The 18,790-nt window shown below is 45.9% G+C and overlaps 2 protein-coding genes across 5 annotated transcripts in view; both read right to left on the bottom strand.

The window, feature by feature from the left end:
• WDR88 (WD repeat domain 88) overlaps positions 1 to 920 on the bottom strand; it is a 43,360-nt gene extending 42,440 nt beyond the window's left edge. For all 3 annotated transcript variants that reach the window (XM_045988985.1, XM_045988986.1, XM_045988987.1), the window contains exon 1: positions 294 to 920. In XM_045988985.1, the coding sequence (XP_045844941.1) occupies positions 294 to 854 (561 nt within the window). In that variant the 5' untranslated portion in view covers positions 855 to 920. The remainder of the gene's footprint in view (positions 1 to 293) is intronic.
• A 907-nt stretch (positions 921 to 1,827) lies between these two features.
• Positions 1,828 to 18,790, bottom strand: part of GPATCH1 (G-patch domain containing 1) — a 47,110-nt gene continuing 30,147 nt past the window's right edge. For both annotated transcript variants that reach the window (XM_045989276.1, XM_045989277.1), the window contains exons 15-20: positions 18,547 to 18,713; positions 11,371 to 11,587; positions 9,466 to 9,573; positions 6,804 to 6,901; positions 5,534 to 5,682; positions 1,828 to 2,116 (exon numbers count right to left, since the gene is read on the bottom strand). In XM_045989276.1, the coding sequence (XP_045845232.1) occupies positions 2,086 to 2,116; positions 5,534 to 5,682; positions 6,804 to 6,901; positions 9,466 to 9,573; positions 11,371 to 11,587; positions 18,547 to 18,713 (770 nt within the window). In that variant the 3' untranslated portion in view covers positions 1,828 to 2,085. The remainder of the gene's footprint in view (positions 2,117 to 5,533; positions 5,683 to 6,803; positions 6,902 to 9,465; positions 9,574 to 11,370; positions 11,588 to 18,546; positions 18,714 to 18,790) is intronic.

Here is an 18,790-nt window from a genome sequence, read left to right as displayed (position 1 = left end):
TGGGTAGGGAGGGCTCCTTCACTGTCCCTGGGGTATGCACTTGGCAATGTCACCACGGACACATTTGGAAGGCTCAGCCAGAAACCACAGTCTGGGTGGGGTCAGGATCCCCCGCTTTGGAACACTATCTTCCCCCAGGACAGCCTTGTTTTCGCAGAGACAGCAGCCCAGGGGCTTCACTGGGGGTCCCTGGCAAAACCAAGTGGCTCCCCACAGCTCCCCTTAGCCAGCTCACTGCGACCTCTCACGTATCGGTTCAAGTCTGCGTTCCTCACCCCCACCCGTGTTCTGACCTTGGAGAGGGTCTCCTGGTCGCCCCAGAACTTCTTCTCAGACTTCGGGTGCTCCTCGGGTGGTGGAGAGTCCTTGCTGACCTCTAGGGGGTCAAGAGGAGCCAGCAGCCGGTTCTGGTGCGCCTCCAAAGTCAACAGCTTGAAGCGGCCATAGGCCCTGATCACAGCCGGCAGTTTGTGGAAGAGGTGCTCAAGGTCGCTGGAGGGCATCAAGGGCAGCTTCACTCTACGCAGCTCGGACCGTGTCTTCAGGTCATCATCCAGGGATTCCGAGCACAAGGGGGGGGACGGCGGTTGGGAGGCCATAGCAGAGCCCAGCCTGTTGGTGGCCGGCACCCAGCACCCAGCAACTAGCCTGGCCAGAACGGCGGCGCCGTGCGCCTGCGCCCTGTGCCCTCCGCCGGTCTCCGCAGAATCACGTGCCCTCCCCAGGCCCTGCGACCGCCCTTCGTCCTCTCCACACCGAGCGCGCTTACTCCCAGAAAAACGGAGTTTGAGCCCAGGCGCAAAAGGGTTGAGGCCAAGCGTGTGAAACCAGCACCGCATCCCCATGGCCTCCATTTGGCTCTTCCTGGCTCCGTCTCGCAGGATGATTTCTGGGTAGCTCTCTGCCTGTGTGGGGGCTCCTGGCCAACCCACTTGGTGTCAACAACAGAGAAATGGACACTAAGTTACGGAATGGGCCCTGGATGAATTCAGATGCAGCTGTCCAGGGTGGGGACACACAATATATAAGAGCATGAAGGAAATATCTGTCACGCTGTCAGTGACAGGGAACAAATGTCACCCCTAGTCGGGTAGCAGCGCCACCAACAAGAAAAAGACTGGTTGGGGACACCTGGGTGGCTCAGTTAAGTGTCTGCCTTCTGCTGAGGTCATGATCCCAGAGTGCTGGGATGGAGCCCCACATGGGGCTCCTTGCTCAGCGGGGAGCCTGCTTCTCCCTCTCTCTGTAGCTCTCCCTGCTCGTGCTCTAATAAATAAATAAAATCTTTAAAAAGAAAAAATATGGGGTGGATATTTCCAAATACTAAGGGTTATCATCTCTGGGTAGTAGAAGCAGTTTTCTCCTTTCTACTTTGGAAATTGTTCTGCTCTTTCTATAATGTCACTTTGAACCCCTGCACTTTTCTCAAAGGTCTCATCAGTGCCGATGAGGCAGCACCCAAGCGGGGACCCAGGGCTGCAGAGCAAGGACCTGGAGACGGTAGGACCCAGGGTGTGGGCACGCACTCCCTGGCTCTAGCTCTTGGAAACTGGGACACTTTGGTGACATCTACCCTGAAAGGCTGAGGCCACCCGCTAGGATTGATGCTGGTGCTGGGCCACCCACTGGGCTCTTGGCCACCACCACCCACCATGAGAGGCAGGAGCCCCGTGCCTGAGAAGCAGGGAAACAACCACCTCCTTCTCTCCCACAAGCCCTTAATTAAGTCCAACTGTCCTTATCTGGACTCGGCTTTCTTCATGAACAAAATCAGAGAGAACCTTTCATTTTTCATTTCTTTTTAAAAGTTTCTGGAAATAAAAAAAATCAAGAAGAAAATAGAAAAATCCCATTTTAATTAAACTGTACAGTCTGAATTATTTCCTTTGACACTAACTGAAGTTAAAAATAGAAATCAATTTCTGCAACCTTTCAAGGCAGCCTTTGAAATGTCAAGGTCTTAAAAATTATTTTACAGCATGAATTTACATATAAATACAATCTGTACAATGTATTAAGCAAGCAATCAATGGGTTCCCATCACGGAGGAGATCTGGTACTGGGACAGGCCACGGCAGAATCCAGTTACTGCTTCCTTAGTGGAAGACTTTTCAGCCTGGAAAAAGAAATAAAGGAGAAAGGACAATTAGGGAAGAACTGAAAGCCAGACAGCTCGGTGGGGGCCAGGCATGCCGGACCTCCCCGAGTCCTGGTGGCACACGGGTACCCACTGAATACAGAGGAGGGCCACAGGCCATGGAAGCATCATTTAATCTGCCTTCTTCAAATGCTTCTCTGTTGCCCCCAGAACACACGGGGAGACTCACACCCCACACCTTGTATGAGGACCTGTTTATAAAAGCAAATTCTGATCCTGCTTTTACCTATCTCATGTAGGAGCTCTGGGAAGGAACTGGGGGAAAAAGAAAAGAAAAGAAAAAACATGTCTGTTTCCTGAGCTGACAGTCTTCAATCTTAGCTTTGGACACATGATGGCATTCATTGAGTAGAGCTGGGCCACACTGGCTCTAGATGCTTCCTCCACAGCCCGAGTAAAAAACCAGATGTCCCCAACAATAGAAGAGATGAATACTCTGTGGTCCCATAAAGGCATACCCCGCAGCAACGAGGATGAGCCAGCTGCCGCTGCTGGAATCACGTGGGGGACTCCCACAAGCCCATGCAAGAGTCCGACTCCACGGTTCCTTTAGCTTAAGTCCAAGCGTTAGGGTAATCAGTGGCAGCAGAGGCCAGTGGAGGGGCTAGCTGTGGGAATGGGGTAGGCAGGCTGAGTGGGAGGAGACACAAGTGGCCGTGGGCTGCTGGGGTATCCCTTGACTGGGTGAGGAGAACACATGCAGCTGAAGCGTGTGGCCTGTGCGCATATATGCATGTGTGTTTACAGCATTTCCTGAACCGTAGGATTCTAGGTCTATGAAGTTCTAGACTGGGCAAGACAAACTGACAGAGACAGCAAATAAGCCGGTGTCTTGGGGGAAAGGGGTGGAGACAGCAGACTGCGACTCCACTCCGAACAAAGCTTCACGATCCCAGAAGAAAAGCACCAGGGCCCTTCCCAAGAGTGACGCTCCATGCCAGGTGCTAGGAATGAAGATGAGACCCCTGTGGTTGTGAGCCTCCTGCCACACTTTCTAGAAGATGGGTGCAGACAGGCAACACACAGAGGGGAGCGACACACAAAGGACAGTGGGGGGGCCTTCCAGGCTCCCGGGGGAGAACCTAGGAGGCTCAGGGTTGAGGAGCGGTGGGGACCACCCCTGTAGCAACAAGGTTCAGATAAGGGCACACCACACTTCTGACCCTCCCTCCCTTGGAGAGAGGTGCTCTCAGGGGTGTATGAACCCTCCAGCCCTCTTCCTGTGCAAGGACATACATATATGTGCATGCAGGGAAAGCTGAAGGCCTGAGGACATTTGACCATCAACAGCACCGCCTGTATACGCTGTTCCACAGCTCTGGATCAGTTTTCCACTGCCGCACAGTGCCCACAGCATGCCCCTGCTCCGGCCCTCCCATCACGCCCTCCAGACGGACACTGATGGGCTTCCCCTGCAGGAACGACTCATCAGATGGCCCCAGATGCTTAAGGGTGAGACCCTCCAGTGTTGGTGAGGTTCCATGGGCCTGACCATGTGACCCAGCCTCCCTGGGCCTGGCTGTCCCACCTACGAGACAAGGGGCCCCAGGTGTCTGCCTCACAGGGGTGCATACAGATGAAATGAGCCATGCCCAGGGTGTGCTCCTCCCCTGTATCCCCCCCCCCCCGAAATGCTGGTGTGCAGGACGACAGGGAGACATGCTTACAAGGTCAGAGTAATTAAAACAGGGTCGACAGAACAGTATGGAAAGGCTAAGAAACCAGAGAACAGCGGCCCTCAGGTGGCTCAGCTGGTTAAGCATCTGCCTTCACCTCAGGTCATGATCCCAGAGTCCTTGGATCCAGCCCTGTGTTGGGCTCCTTGCACAGCAGGAAGTCTGCTTCTCCCTCTCCCTCTGCTCCTCCCCCTGTTCATGCTCTCTCTCCTTCTCTCTCTCAAATAAGTAAATAAAGTCTAAAAAAGAAAAAAAGAAACCAGAGTAGGGAACGGAGCAGGCCTGCACAGGGACTGAGTACCTGACCAAGATGTTCTTCCTTTAAAGAGCTGGTTCAGCGTGTAGCGCTGACATGGCCAGGGCTCACCCGTGCCTCTCCCCATTCACCCTGAGCCCGAAGCTGGACTTCCCCTGCCCAGCCCCATGGTGGCCAGGCCATGGAGCAGTGAAGGCTGCGACATCCAGGCAGAACCACAACCACCCCCAGCGCCACCCTCCACCCATTCCCTCCTAGGAGGGCTGTGCACTGAAGCAGAACAAGCTGGGGTCCTGAGTACCTTTCTTGGTTTTCTTTTATTAATTATTAATCTCTTTTCTTTAATTAATTAATTTTTATTTTAAGTACTCTCTACACTCACAGTTCCCAGTGAGCTCAAACTCACAACCCTGAGATCAAGAGTCACGCACTCTACCGACTGAGCCAGCTGGGCGCCCCCCTGGTTTTCTTTACCCTCCACTGTGCCACTGGGATGCGGGAATTCTTCCTCATTGGAGCTAGTTCACTCTCCTAATACAACTAGCTATCCATGTGGAGAAAGGGAACCTAGATGCCTACTTTACTCCGGTCACACACACACACACACACACACAAAATCCACACAGGTTAAACAAAAACAAAACTATAAAAGCGGGAGACTAGCTTACACACATATATAACATCTTGGGTTAGGGGAGGCCTTTAGGAGACAAAAATATGAAACATACCCCCCCATCCACAAACATCGGTAAAACTGAGGGCACCAAAAATTAGAGCTTTTGTACAACAAAGACAGTTAAAATCCACATGATAGGTAACACATTAGAACACAGGCGGTTCATATCTGGAATAATTCCTAAAAATCAGTAAAATAGTACCTTACTTGACTGACACAAGTAAAACAAACAATGTAACGGAAAACAACACTGTGCGAAGAACCTGAGCAAGTTACTCACAAGACAGCGTATGGGCAAAGGCTGTCCTCCAGCCACTCAACCCCAGTACGAGCCCCAGAAGCGCAAATTAGAAGTCAGACGCCATTCTCCGCTCATCGTGCTGGCAAACATTTCTGAACTGTTTGTAACTGATGTAATAACAAGGTGAAGTGGATCCAGCCACTTCCGGAAGTAATCTGGCAGTATTTCTTCGTTCCGCATGTTCATACTCGGTTGACTTACGCTAGATAAAATCATATTACTTATTTTTTAAATGCGCAGCAACAAAATGTGTGTGTACGTATGGTGTGTGTGTATGTGTGTGAAACACCGAACAAAAAAGTCTTCAAATACACAGGAAGCTGATGGTAGAGGCTTCTGGAGAGAGAGGTTTGAGAAACTGCTCAAGAACCACTTGAAGCTTTATCTGTAAGGTCTGAATTTTCACAGTTGCTTTCACAGAAAGCCTCCAGAAGGTTTCTGATGACCACTGTCCCGCACTGCCTACCTTCTCAGCAGCTCCTGCGGTGACAGGTCTGTAGGCCCCTCCTCATCGCTCTGGCTGTCGCTGCTGTCCGTACTCTCAGAACTACTACTCTTCTCTGACTTTTTATTCTTTTGCTTGCCTTTGTGTTTGTGCTTCCGGTGCTTCTTTTTCTGAAAAAGAACAGTGAGGAGGGGGTAGGGGTGGGGAGGACAGACAGGTGTTTCCCACCTGGCTTCCCACGGGCAGGCTAAGGAGGCATTTGGTTTCTGGAGTCATTCAAGAGCAAAGACAAAACACCTCATTGGGAGTGAGCCTCCTATGGGACAGCTTGGGACACAAGGCTGTGCGCACTCTCCAGGGATCACACACACTCAGAACTGGTCCTCCAGTGCAGACACAGCAGAACCAGGCAGATGCGGGCAGCACGCCATCTTGCCACTTAGCCGCCATCTTATCCCAGGTGACCCTGCCACCTTCCCATGACCTCACTGGTCCATGTCTTTAGGCATCTGTGATCAACTACATATCGGAACAACAAGCACGGTGGAAAAGCACAAAGAAGAAACCAGTATAAGGTCAGAGAAGTGCAGATACACTGGTAAGAAACAAATGACTTTGGTTTTCAACCCGACAGCACCAGTTGTTTTTTTTTCCTGTCACTACAAAGATCTTCCATCATCTTCCATGCTCAGGAATGCTTTCTGTCAGGTAGCCAATCGTGGAGCTGTTTGCCCCCCATTCCAACACTGCCCAGAGCACTCTGGGACCCAACACTCACATTAGCCGAATTAAAAGCCTGTGGCATCACTGAAACACATGGACCACAGGGGCAGAGGTGTCAGGGGAAAGCACACACACCTCCTTCAAGTTTCCCTTACCTCAAATAGCAAGCTATGAACCCAAATCTGTAATGATGACCAAGTCGTGGAGAAAAAATGTTCAAAATAATATCCTCATTTAATATTGAATGAATGACTAATTAATGTTATTCTATTAATAGTCAACCCTTACTCTAAGTATTCAACTGTCTTTTTCACAATGTTCACAATAAAAACTGTTCTGCGCGCAACTGAATCATTAGAATATTCTGTCTGAAAGAAAAACAAAGTTCTTGAAAATCGAAGCCTTACATGAATGTCAACATTTCTGCCAAGGTGTGCAGAGGCCTGCCTGCCCCCATCTGGCCAGGAGATGTGCAGGCCAGATGGGGGCGGGGCGGGGCTCGTGTGCAGGACAGAAGCAGGCACATCAGAGCCTACATCCCGTCCCGGGACCCCCAGAACGTACTCACCTTCTCTTTCCTCCGTCTGTGCTCTTTCTTGGTCTTGTGTTTTTCTTTGTTCTTTTTATGTTTCTCTTTCTGAGGTGCCTCAAGCGTCTGACGGACATCTGAAACGCAAATGTAACACACCCGTGAGCCGCTGGGGGAAATGAAGACTGACTGACTGAACTGGGAAGGGGATGCAGGTGAATGTTTAACATGGAGGTGGAACTCCTGCCCCACCTCACTGATAAACAAACAGATTAGCATGTCTACCTGGTGGCTCTATATTTAGAAACCGCCAGAAACCTCAGTACTCCACCGGTGTCCAACCAGTACCTGGACACAGCCTTATCTGCTGGATGAGTCAGATCGACCAGACTGCACAAGCCTTTCCTATTTAACATCCTCAGGCAAGCTCAGAGACACACCAGAGTCTGAACCTCAGCTCGAGGTTGCCAGCGGCGGTTCTGTGACCTTCCCTTCATTGCTCAACTTCTCCAAGCCTCAGTCTCCCTACCTATGAATAGAGACAGTAAGAATCCCCGCTCTCTCAACAGAGGGTTGGACCGAACCGGGCCCATGAAACCCAGAGCCTAGAATTTGGCACATAAATGTCAGCTCCTCTCACATCATCTACCCTTTATGAAAGCACATTATATATGAATTTGTCTCATAAGCTCCAGCACTAGAAAACAAGCATCAAAAGAACACAATGTATGTAGTCATCAAAAATGACCAATCGGGGCGCCTGGGTGGCTCAGCGGGTTAAGCCTCTGCCTTCGGCTCAGGTCATGATCTCAGGGTCCTAGGATCGAGTCCCACGTCGGGCGCTCTGCTCAGCGGGGAGCCTGCTTCCCCCCCCCATGACCACTTCTCTGCCTGCTTCTCTGCCTACTTGTGATTTCTGTCTGTCAAATAAATAAATAAAATCTGACCAAATCAGCAGAAATTAACAACAGTAGAAACAGTGTAGATCATTAAATCAGCTTTTTCCACCTAAAGGAAAGGTGTTTCAGAAGCATGGATATTTTCCAAACCCAGGTAACAGGTGCCTATAACTCTCCAGTCCCATCATTTGGTCAGATACTTTAAAATCTGACCTCCCGGGCGCCTGGGTGGCTCAGTGGGTTAAAGCCTCTGCCTTCGGCTCAGGTCATGATCCCAGAGTCCTGGGATCGAGACCCGCGCATCAGGCTCTCTGCTCAGCGGGGAGCCTGCTTCCCTTCCTCTCTCTCTCTGCCTGCCTCTCTGCCTACTTGTGATCTTTGTCTGTCGAATAAATAAATAAAATCTTTTAAATAATTAAAAAAAAATCTGACCTCCCAATCTTTTTTTTTAATGCTCATTTTTTTTTAAAGATTTTATTTATTTGACAGACAGAGATCACAAGTAGGCAAAGAGGCAGGCAGAGAGAGAGAGGAGGAAGCAGGCTCCCCGCTTGAGCAGAGAGCCTGACGCAGGGCTCGATCCCAGAACCCTGAGACCATGACCTGAGCCGAAGGCAGAGGCTTTAACCCACTGAGCCACCCAGGCGACCCTAATGCTCATTTTTTAAAAACCATCTCCCCTTGACAACCCATAGACAAAATCAAGTTATTAACTGTTACAAGGCTCTCAAGGATGGTCCGGAAATGGGCATAAGTAACAGCGTTAGATGTTGACACACTTATTTTAAGCTGAAGATCTGAACAACTAAAGCATATCAGAAATACATTCATCACAGCTCTTCAAAACCTCACACTTTTTTTTTTTAATCACCTCTTTGAAGACTGGCTTCATTAATCAGTATTTATATGTGGGTGCTATAGGAAACTATAAAGTAAATAACAGAAATATATCATCTATATTCCTGGGCTGGGTTATCAGATGTTTGCTAAGCTGGCCTTCAAGGAGAGGATAAGCCAGTCTAAATATTTTAACGAGATGTCGATTCAAGAGGTTGCTGACTGATCCTGGGGGAGGAGGATGGGTGGGGTTTACTTCTGACAGAATTACTTTTACTGTATTTGCTACATTAGCCAAACTGTAAAAAAAAAAAAAAAAAAGCCTCCGAAAACCCTTCTCCCTGCAATTCCTCACCTATCTTTGTGTCCTAGATTTTTACTGCTTTTATTTCTCAAAGTGACATCTGAGACGCTCAGGACGCTACTGTACTAAGTGTTAGGAAGAAAAAAACCTGAAAGGTTTCCGAGGCTATAAAGCAAAAGCTATCATTTAGGCACCCGGGGGAAGCGATGAGATTCAAAATGTGGCTGAGAACAAAGAAACCAGAAACAGATGTGTGGATTGTTTTCGATAAGCCCAGTAGTATACAGGTATTTTCTCTCCTTATGATTTTCTTAACATTTGCTTTTCTCTAGCTTACTTTACTGTAAGAATATAGTATAAAATATATATGAAATACATAAGAAGCGTTAACCAATTGTATATGTGATTGGTAAGGCTTCCGGTCCACAGTAGGCTATCAGTAGTTAAGTTTTAGGGGGAGTCAAAAGTTATATGGCAGATTGCCGACTGTGCATGGTGTTGGCGCCCCTAAATCCCGCCTTGCTCAAGGGTCAACTGTAGGTACATGGTTGGCCTTCTGCTGGATTACACGGGTAGAGGTGATAACACGGTTAGAGTTGTCGCAGCTCAGGGGAGATACAGGTGCTTACTCAACGGGTGAACCAAGGAGTTCTCAACTCACTGGGGCAGAAGACAGGAGGCAGCCGCGGGCCGAAGGCTTCTCTTTCGTCTATCTGCAGCTTTTGTATCGGGAAGGAAGGTGTAGGCTGCTGGGGAGCCGGCTCGCTAGCTGGAAAACACCAGGGTATTAATTTTGTCTATTTATATTAACAGTAAATACTATTATACTAATACTACTGTGTTTGGTTCTTCAATTAATACCTGTTGCCACCATATAACGTGTGCTTTTTTTCACCACTTTGCTTAACTAGCTCACGCCAGGCGCTGAGGATACAGCTGTGAGCATGAGAACCTGACCTCCCACCTTGTGGACATCTGAGCTGGGAAGTCAGTCACACAGAGCCCTGCAACCAAGTGCACCAGCGGCTGCAACACAGGGGTCTGCACAGCACATGCTCAGACCACCTCACTGACACCTGAAGGGTTAAAAGATGGCCTCAAGGAAAGATGTTATCTGAGGATAACAAAAACCTACAAACAGGGATCTAAGACTATGTCCCAGCACAGAAATTTTAACTTTACTCGAAATAAATTATCAAAGAGGGGAAAAGCTGAATACAAATAAATTACCATATTCACAGTAATAATCTCTTTTTTTTTTGAGGACTATGTTTTCAGATAGTAGAAAGAAAAACACAAAAAGTACCAAAAAACACACATCAAAGTATTAACGATGTTTACCTCGGGGAAGTGGGATTCCAAGGGACTTAAGCTTTCTCCGTTTATATATTTTTAAGCTTTTACAATTTAAGCGTAAATCATTTTGAAATAAAAACTAAGTTGGGTGGCTTTTCCCCCCACAGTAATGTGAAATAGTCATTTGCAAATCACATAAGAATAAACAGTATTTTATACCTATCCGTAACTTTTTGGTTAAAGGCACTAAAAAAATTACACCCAAGTCCACCACAGACTGACAGAGGCAAGCAGACCACCCAAAGGCTGAGACGGAAAATTTTGTTCACCCACCCAAGCATCTGGAAAGTCTCTCACACTTGCAAGTACCAAATGGTCTCCTTTTCTGTGCCAAAACTCCCAGCACGGGGAAGAGCCCCTGTATATCTCAGACCCAAATGTTGCCCATCATCCTAGTACCTCATCATCAAACAGGTAAAAAAAAAAAAAGAATCTATTTCTTAAACAAAAATTTTACTAGTTTTAAATTCTTCTCAACTAGGGTAAGTAGGAAAATCAATATTATCAAACACAGCTACCCTAAAAATACACCAGAAATTTATATCTGATGCCACCATAAAAATGTGAAAGACTGGGGCGCCTGGGTGGCTCAATGGGTTAAAGCCTCTTCCTTCGGCTCAGGTCATGGTCCCAGGGTCCTGGGATTGAGCCCCGCATCAGGCTCTCCACTCAGCAGGGAGCCTGCTTCCCCCCTGTCTCTGCCTGCCTCTCTGCCCACTTGTGATCTCTGTCTGTCAAATAAATAAAATTTTTAAAAAAATTTGAAAGATTTGGGGCACCTGGTTCACTCAGTGGGTTAAGCCTCTGCCTTCGGCTCAGGTCATGGTCTCAGGGTCCTGGGATCAAGCCCCACATTGGGCTCTCTGCTCAGCAGGGAGCCTGCTACCCCCTCCCCCTCTGCCTACTTGTGATCTCTCTCTGTCAAATAAATAAAATCTTTTTTAAAAAATGTGAAAGATTAAAACACCATTGTTTGCTAATTATCCTGGGTTAGAACTGCACACTAATGTTATGTGATGAGCACTGGGTGTTTTACCCAACTGATAAATTGTTGAACGCTACCTCTGAGACTAATGATGTACTACTATATGTTGGCTAATTGAATTTAAATTAACAACAAAAAAAGAACTCTACACCAAACAAAGAAGCAGCTTCTCTAGAGACATCCTCATATGTGATTTCGATCCCCAAAGCTGAAGTATCCACACACCGTGTGCCGCAGATGAGGTTTCCGCCAAGTCAGTTTCGTGGGAGCTTTTGAAGTCGTCGTCCCCAGGACCTGCCTGATCATCCTCGCTGTTGCCCTGCTCATCCTCAGAGGATGAGGACTTCTCATCAGAAGAGCTGGCAAAGATGGCCTTAAATAAGTCCATGGATGGGCGGCTCCCTTCTCCTTCAGTCTGTGAATCCACACCTTTGCTGATATTCTGTATTAACAATGAAATAAGAGTCAGGAATGAAGTAAAGGTGAGGGGAGCCAGACCTTCTGGACGGACAGACACACAGTCAGATAGACACACACACGTTTATGCTCAGGTACCTGGGTTCTACACCCATGCTCTGCCCAACTAAACGATGACTGCTAATGTGACTTATTTTTGTGATGTTTCTGATGCAGCTACTACAGAACGAGCCTACCGGTAGGAGCAGTCGAAGACTTTCCTTGACATCAGTCATGCATCAGAGGCAAAGGACCCACAAAAATGCAGGGCGGACTAGCACAGTGCCTCTGGCCTGCTTTCAAGAGTCAATCAAGCCTTCAGAGGCCCAAGATGAGAGGTTTATGAAGGTCGTATACTCAGATGAAATGCTGGTGAGAAAACCGGGAGGGCGCTGGGAGCACGTGGCTACCATGGACATGGAATTTCCCTCTATGATCACATGTGGCCATTCCTACAAGAAGCCCAACTGTGGACAATCAGTTTCGCCAGAGAGACATGCGGTGACTTGGGATAAACTCAATTAAATCAACAAGGAGCAAAGGCATGAAGAAGACACAACCCCTCCCCGCCAAGAGCTTCTCCCCAGATGGGCGTGGGGTAATCCAATGTGCTAAGTGCCAACAGCAGCGACCAGAGAGCCCCGGGTCTCAGAATCCACTCCAGTCCTTCCACTATGCCCCTCAAGAATCCAGGCCAGACAAGGGTTGACACAAGGACACATTCATAGTGCAAACGTGTACCGGGGGGGTTGGTCTGGACTCTCCCACCTGGTTCTCTTCACTCTCAGCGGGGTCACTCCCCGTACCTTGTCACCTCCAGTTTCTGGAGCAGAGTTATGAATACCCACAGGAGGAAAACTGGTACAAGACAGTGATGTTTGGAGTCTTAGAGTAAACTCTCATCCCAGAAAAAAAATTAAAGAAGAGAAGCATACCCTTCCCCACTAAAAATAACCAGGAGAAAGGACTGATTCCAGAGCTGGAATTGAGAAACAACACAAAGATGAGCCCAGACATCACTGTGCCCAAACAGCAAAGACAAACTCACGGAGTAAGAGGGACATCCCGAAAACACAAAGGAGTCAACCTGAAGGAGCTCCAGTCGGCCACACTAAGACCATCTGAGCACTGAAATAAGTAAGGAGAGTACTGAGTTAGCCCTTAAATAAAACAGGAAACCATGGGTCCACAGTTTGTTGAGGAACAGGATATGTATATATTTCAATGCTCCTTGATGGTCATTAAAATAAGTTAGTAAAAATTAGGAATGAATGAATGAATAAAAGTACGTCCTAAGTACAGAGGGGGGAAATTAATTAACTTTACCATGGAGAAGACTGGCAGACACCACCTTACTCAAGTGACCAAAGCGAGCACCAGCAACGGGACAAGTCGACACCACACACCACCTGACAGGAGGCAGTGCGAGCCCAGCCTTGGCCCCTCTGAGGTAGTCCCCCCGAAAGGGCAGAACCTGAATCTAATCCCTAGGAAACATCAGAGAAGCCCAAACTGAGGACACTCTACAGAATACGGGCCTGTAATCTTTTAAGCCTCAAGATCCTGCAAGACTAAGGAACTGTACCAGGCAGAACGAAACTAAAGGAGCATGACACTAAATGCTACAAGTGACCCCGAGCTGCACTTTCTGCCATAAAGGACATTATTAGGACAAGTGGTGGAACATGAATAGGTCCGAGGATTAGACACAGCAGGAATGCATGGGCACCGATTTCCAGACCCGGATGGACGAGGTACTGAGGTTCTATAGGGAACGCCCTGCCTTGAAGGAAACACAGCAGAGCCCGGCACCTGGTTGGCAACCTACGCTCATGGTTTGGGGACGAAAGTACCTAAATTATGTTTAAACTTCTGAGACTGCTTTAAAATTGTTCAAAATTAGGGCGCCTGGGTGGCTCAGTGGGTTAAGCCGCTGCCTTCGGCTCAGGTCATGATCTCAGGGTCCTGGGATCGAGTCCCGCATCGGGCTCTCTGCTCGGCAGGGAGCCTGCTTCCCTCTCTCTCTCTCTGCCTGCCTCTCTGCCTACTTGTGATCTCTCTCTGTCAAATAAATAAATAAAATCTAAAAAAAAAAAAAAAATTGTTCAAAATTATATAAGAAGTCAGGAGAGAGAGGCTGACAGGGAAGCCCAGAGACTCACAGCAACAATTCCCCAGGAAAGCCAGGAATCTGCCGTCTTTCTGGCAGATATGAGCATCACGTGCGCAGGCTGTAAATGAATGCCAGCTGGCATATACCCGTGTTCACAGACAGTTCTGGCCCTTTATGCTACACCAACTCAGAAAGAGTTTTCGAAGAAAGAAATTAAATAACCCAGAGAATGGAAGCCAGATTCCTAAGGTCATCTGGCTAATAAGTGAAAAAGCAAGAACCAAGACTTTTTTCAGGCAAACTTATCTAAAGACTATCTCAACACGATTTCTTGGAAAATCTAGAAGGCTTTCTCACACAACCACCACAGCACAGGGCCAGAATCCCTGAGTAAGGTTTTACGCCATTTAAAAAATAACAGGTGATACTCCATGGAGAGGATTCAAATCCTTGGTGGCGGCTCCTGCCAGGCTCTGACGGACAGGAACCCTCTTCTCTGACCAGAGAAGCTGTGGCCTCAACAATCTGGAGCAAATCCCACTCCTTTTTCCCCCTTCTTTCCCTCTTGCCGCTTGACTCCAGTCACAGATAAAGTCACAGGAAGTGTAACCCAGAGCAGGGAAACCAAGTTCCAGCCTTCTGATTGGAGGGTGTGAGGGGGAGCCTGAAAATCAGACACGGTCAAGAAGATCATGATGAGGAGCTCAAGAGAGTGATCCTAGAGAGTGTTTGTGAGCTTCTGGCTCTCCTCTGAGCTATACAAGTGTAAATCTGACTCTAAAACAGCAAACCAAAGATTTTGGTAACAGACCTAGGGAATTAACTACCAACCAGGTCCCAGACCAGCCACTGGGAAGTACATGTGCAGGAAAGATCTGAAGATAAAGAGTCTGAAAACTGGAATGACATTCGAACCCAGATGGGTTGGAACGTGTAGCCTGACCCTAATTAAGTCAACTGTCTGCTAAAACAAAACTTCACTATTCTCCCTAGAATTTAAACAAGACCTAAAGTCTCATAATACAATGTCCAAAATGTCAAATGTCTAGGATGTAATCCAAAATTACTTGATATACAACCACCAGGAAAACCTCAACTTGCAAAAGACAATCAACAGACAAAAGTGTTAGAATTATGTGGCAGACTTTAAAAGCAGCTATTACAACCGGGCTTCAAGGCTAAGGTTAAACAGATGGAAAAATAAAAAGATCTCAGCAAAGAAATAAAAGATATAAGGATAAACCAAATGAGAATTTTACAAATGAAAAACACATAACCAAAATAAGAAATTTACTGGATAGGCTTGATAGCAGAATGGAGACAACAGAAGAAAGAGTCACTGAATTTGATAACAGATCAATAGAAATTATCTGATTTGAACAGAGAGAGAAAACGGATTGAAAACAGAACTGCGGGACAATATTGAAAGGTCTAACATTTATGTCACCAGAGTCCCAGGAGAGGCGTGAGAGTGTGGAGCAGAAAATATATTTAAAAAAACAATGGCTGAAAAGGTCCCAGATTTGGTGAAAGACAAGATTCAGGAAGCTCAGCAAACCCCAAACAAAAGAATCTCAAAGAAATCCGTGCTCAGATGCATCATAATCAAACAGTAGAAAACCAAAGATGAACTGAAAATCTTGAGATCAGCCAGAGAAAAAGTCACATCATCCTAAGGAGAGGAAAGACAAGCTGAACAACTAGATTTGTTATCAACAATCAGGAAGGCCAGAGGGAAGTGGCACAACATTCTTAAAAGGGCTAAAAGGAAAGACCTGTAGACCCAGAACCCTATATCCAGCAAAACACCCTTCAGAAATGAATACAAAACACAGACATTCTCAGATGAAGAAAAAATTAAAAGGATCAGTTACTGGAACTGCTCTAAAATCTAATCAGGGTGCCCGGGTGGTTCAGTGGGTTGAGCCTCTGCCTTCGGCTAGGGTCCTGATCTCGGCGTCCTTGGATAGAGCCCCACGGTCCGGCTTTCTGCTCAGCAGGGAGCCTGCTTCCTCCTCACTCTCTCTGCCTGCCTCTCTGCCTACTTGTGATCTCTGTCAAGTGAATGAATAGAATCTTTAAAAAAATTAAATTTAATTTAAAAAATAAAAGCTAAATACATGGGAGTTCCTCAGACCGAGGAAATGGTAGGAGAGTAAGCTGGCTCTTCAGGAAGGAAGAGCAACAGCCATCCTAAATATCCAAGTAAATAACACTGATTATCAGGGGTGCCTGGATGGCTCAGTTGTTAAGCAGCTGTCTTTGGGTCAGCAAGGTCCTGGGATCTAGCCCCATATTGGGCTTTGCTCAGCGTGAAGCCTGCTTCTCCCTCTCCCACTCCTCCTGCTTGTGTTTCCGCTCTCCCTTTCTCTCTCTCCCTCTGTCAAATAAATAAAATCTTTTAAAAAAATAAATAAGTAAGTAAAAAGGATTATCAGCTCATCAGTTCTTTAAACATGTATAACAACTAAAAGCAAAAATCAGAAAACTCTCCTAAGGTTTTCAGTGTGTTTGCATGTAATACATAAGGCAACATCATAAAAAGCTAGGAGAGTAAAAGGACCTAGATGTAAAGATTCCACACTCCTCTTAGGATGGTACAATATCAACTCTAAGTAAACTGTGAAAAAGCAAGCATGTATATTGTAGAATAATCGTTTAAAAATAGATCTAGGGCGCCTGGGTGGCTCAGTGGGTTAAGCCTCTGCCTTCGGCTCAGGTCATGATCTCAGGGTCCTGGGATCGAGCCCCGCATCGGGCTCTCTGCTCAGCGGGGAGCCTGCTCCCCCCTCCACCTCTCCCTGCCTCTCTGCCTACTTGTGATCTCTGTCAAATAAATAAATAAAAAATTTTTTTAAATGTAATAAATGAATTAAAACAGTAGCCTAATAATTATTCAAGTAATATAAAAGAAGGTAAGAAAGGAGAAAGAGAGCAACAAAAAAGAGTAGGAACAGACAGTAAAGAAAACTGTAGACCCAAAACCAAATATATCAACAAATTACATTGAATGCTAATGGCTAAACCATACAAAGTAAAACATACAGATTATCTAAATGTATTATTAAAAAAGGACACACGGACAATGACATACTCTTTACCAAAAATCCACTTTAAACACAATGAAATACATAGGCTAAAAGTAAAAAGATAAAAAAATACATATTGTACAAATTGCCAAAAATAAAGAGTAATATTACATAATGATAAAAGACTTAATTCAGCAAAAAGATAAAATAATACTAAATGTGTATGCACCTAACAGGAGAGTTTCAAATACAAGAAGCAAGAACTTTGGTATAAAGTTTGGCAGTTTCTTTCTTTCTTTTTTCTTTTTTTTTTTGGGCAGTTTCTTATAAAGTGAAATCTATATGTGTACATTACCCAACAATCCCACTATTGGGTATTTAACCTAGAGAAATGGAAACTTATATTCACATAAAACTCTGCACACGAATGTCGAAAGCAACTTTACTTATGAGAGCCAAAAGCTGGAAACAACCATATGTCCTTAAAGGGTGAACGACCAAAAAACTGTGGCTCACCCACACAACAGAATAGCAATAAAAAGGAATGAACTATTGATATTACACTACTGATGAATCTCAAAGATACTGATATTGAGTGGAAGAACCCAGTCTCAAAAGGTTATATATGTATATTGTCTGATTCCATTTAAATAATATTTTGGAAAGAACAAAACTAGACAGACAGAGAAGAGATTGGTGATTGGTAGGCGTTTGCAGAGAGGGGAGGGTATGAAAGGAGGGAGTTTTTTGGGGTGATAGTACCACTTTGCTTCCTGATTGTGGTGACGGTTCCAGAGTTTTTTTTTTAAGATTATTTATTTGGGGGTGCCTGGGTGGCTCAGTAGGTTAAGTCTCTACCTTCAGCTCAGGTCCTGATCTCAGGGTCCTGGGATCAAGCCCCACATTAGGCTCTCTGCTCAGTGGGAAGCCTGCTTCCCTCTCTCTGCCTGCCTCTCTGCCTACTTGTGATCTCTCTGTCAAATAAATAAATAAAATCTTAAAAAAAAAAAGATTACTCATTTGACAGAGAGAGAAAGAGAAAGAGAAAGAACACACAAGCAGTGAAACAGTAAGCAGAGAGAGAGAAAAGCAGGCTCCCTGCAGGGAGTCCAATGTGGGACTCGGTCTCAGGCCCCAGGATCATGACCTGAGCCAAAGGCGGACATTGGCCAAATGAGCCACCCAGGCGCCCCTCTACAAATCTATATGTGTATAAAATCTCACTGAACAATACTTTTTAATGCATGTTCATTTAAAAAATAAAATAATAATTTTAAATGAGGCTAATAGAAATAAAACTTTTTATTAAATTCAACTTGTAACTATTAAAACAGTAATTTTTTAAAAACCCAATAGATATTTCCTTTATATTCTCCACAAAAGAAAACATATTGAATTTTATTTCAGTGGTTGATGCTGAGTGAAAGCCATTCCTGGCAGAGAAGTTTATAATCTTTCCTCATGATCAAAGATATGATTGAAACTACTGTAATGTAGATCAGGTGCCGGCAATTACAGCCTATGGGTCAAATCCAACCCACTGTCAGCTTTGTAAATAAAGTTTTATTGGAACATAGACGAACCCAATCTTTTTCACATTTCCTATGATTTCTTTCACATTCAACAGCAGAGTGGAGTGATTGTGATAGACACAATATGGCCCACAAAGCCTAAAATATTTAATATCTGGTCCTTCACGGAAAGTTTGCAAACCCCTCCTATCCAAGGATGACAAAGCACCATCACAGAGAAGGACAAATAGCACAATCAGCCTGGAAAGAGAACCTGGGACCCCCGCAATACCTTATCTGAGAGTGATTCCGTCACACGCTCTTCCTCTTTGATTACTAATGGACTGGACTCTTGTTTGGGCGGACCAACTTTTGATCTAGCCAAACTTAAAAATTCACTGATGGAATCTTCTTTCTTTTCTTGTTTAGATGTATCCCATCTGGATGGTTTTCTTGATTCTGAAAGGCAGGACACAGTTGTAATATCAGAATTAGCAAGCAAAAGGTGCCTGCATGGCTCAGTGGGTTAAAGCCTC

Source organism: Meles meles, chromosome 19 (genome assembly GCF_922984935.1).
Source record: "Meles meles chromosome 19, mMelMel3.1 paternal haplotype, whole genome shotgun sequence".
NCBI lineage: Eukaryota > Metazoa > Chordata > Mammalia > Carnivora > Mustelidae > Meles > Meles meles.
This window is presented reverse-complemented; position numbering and strand designations above follow the sequence as displayed.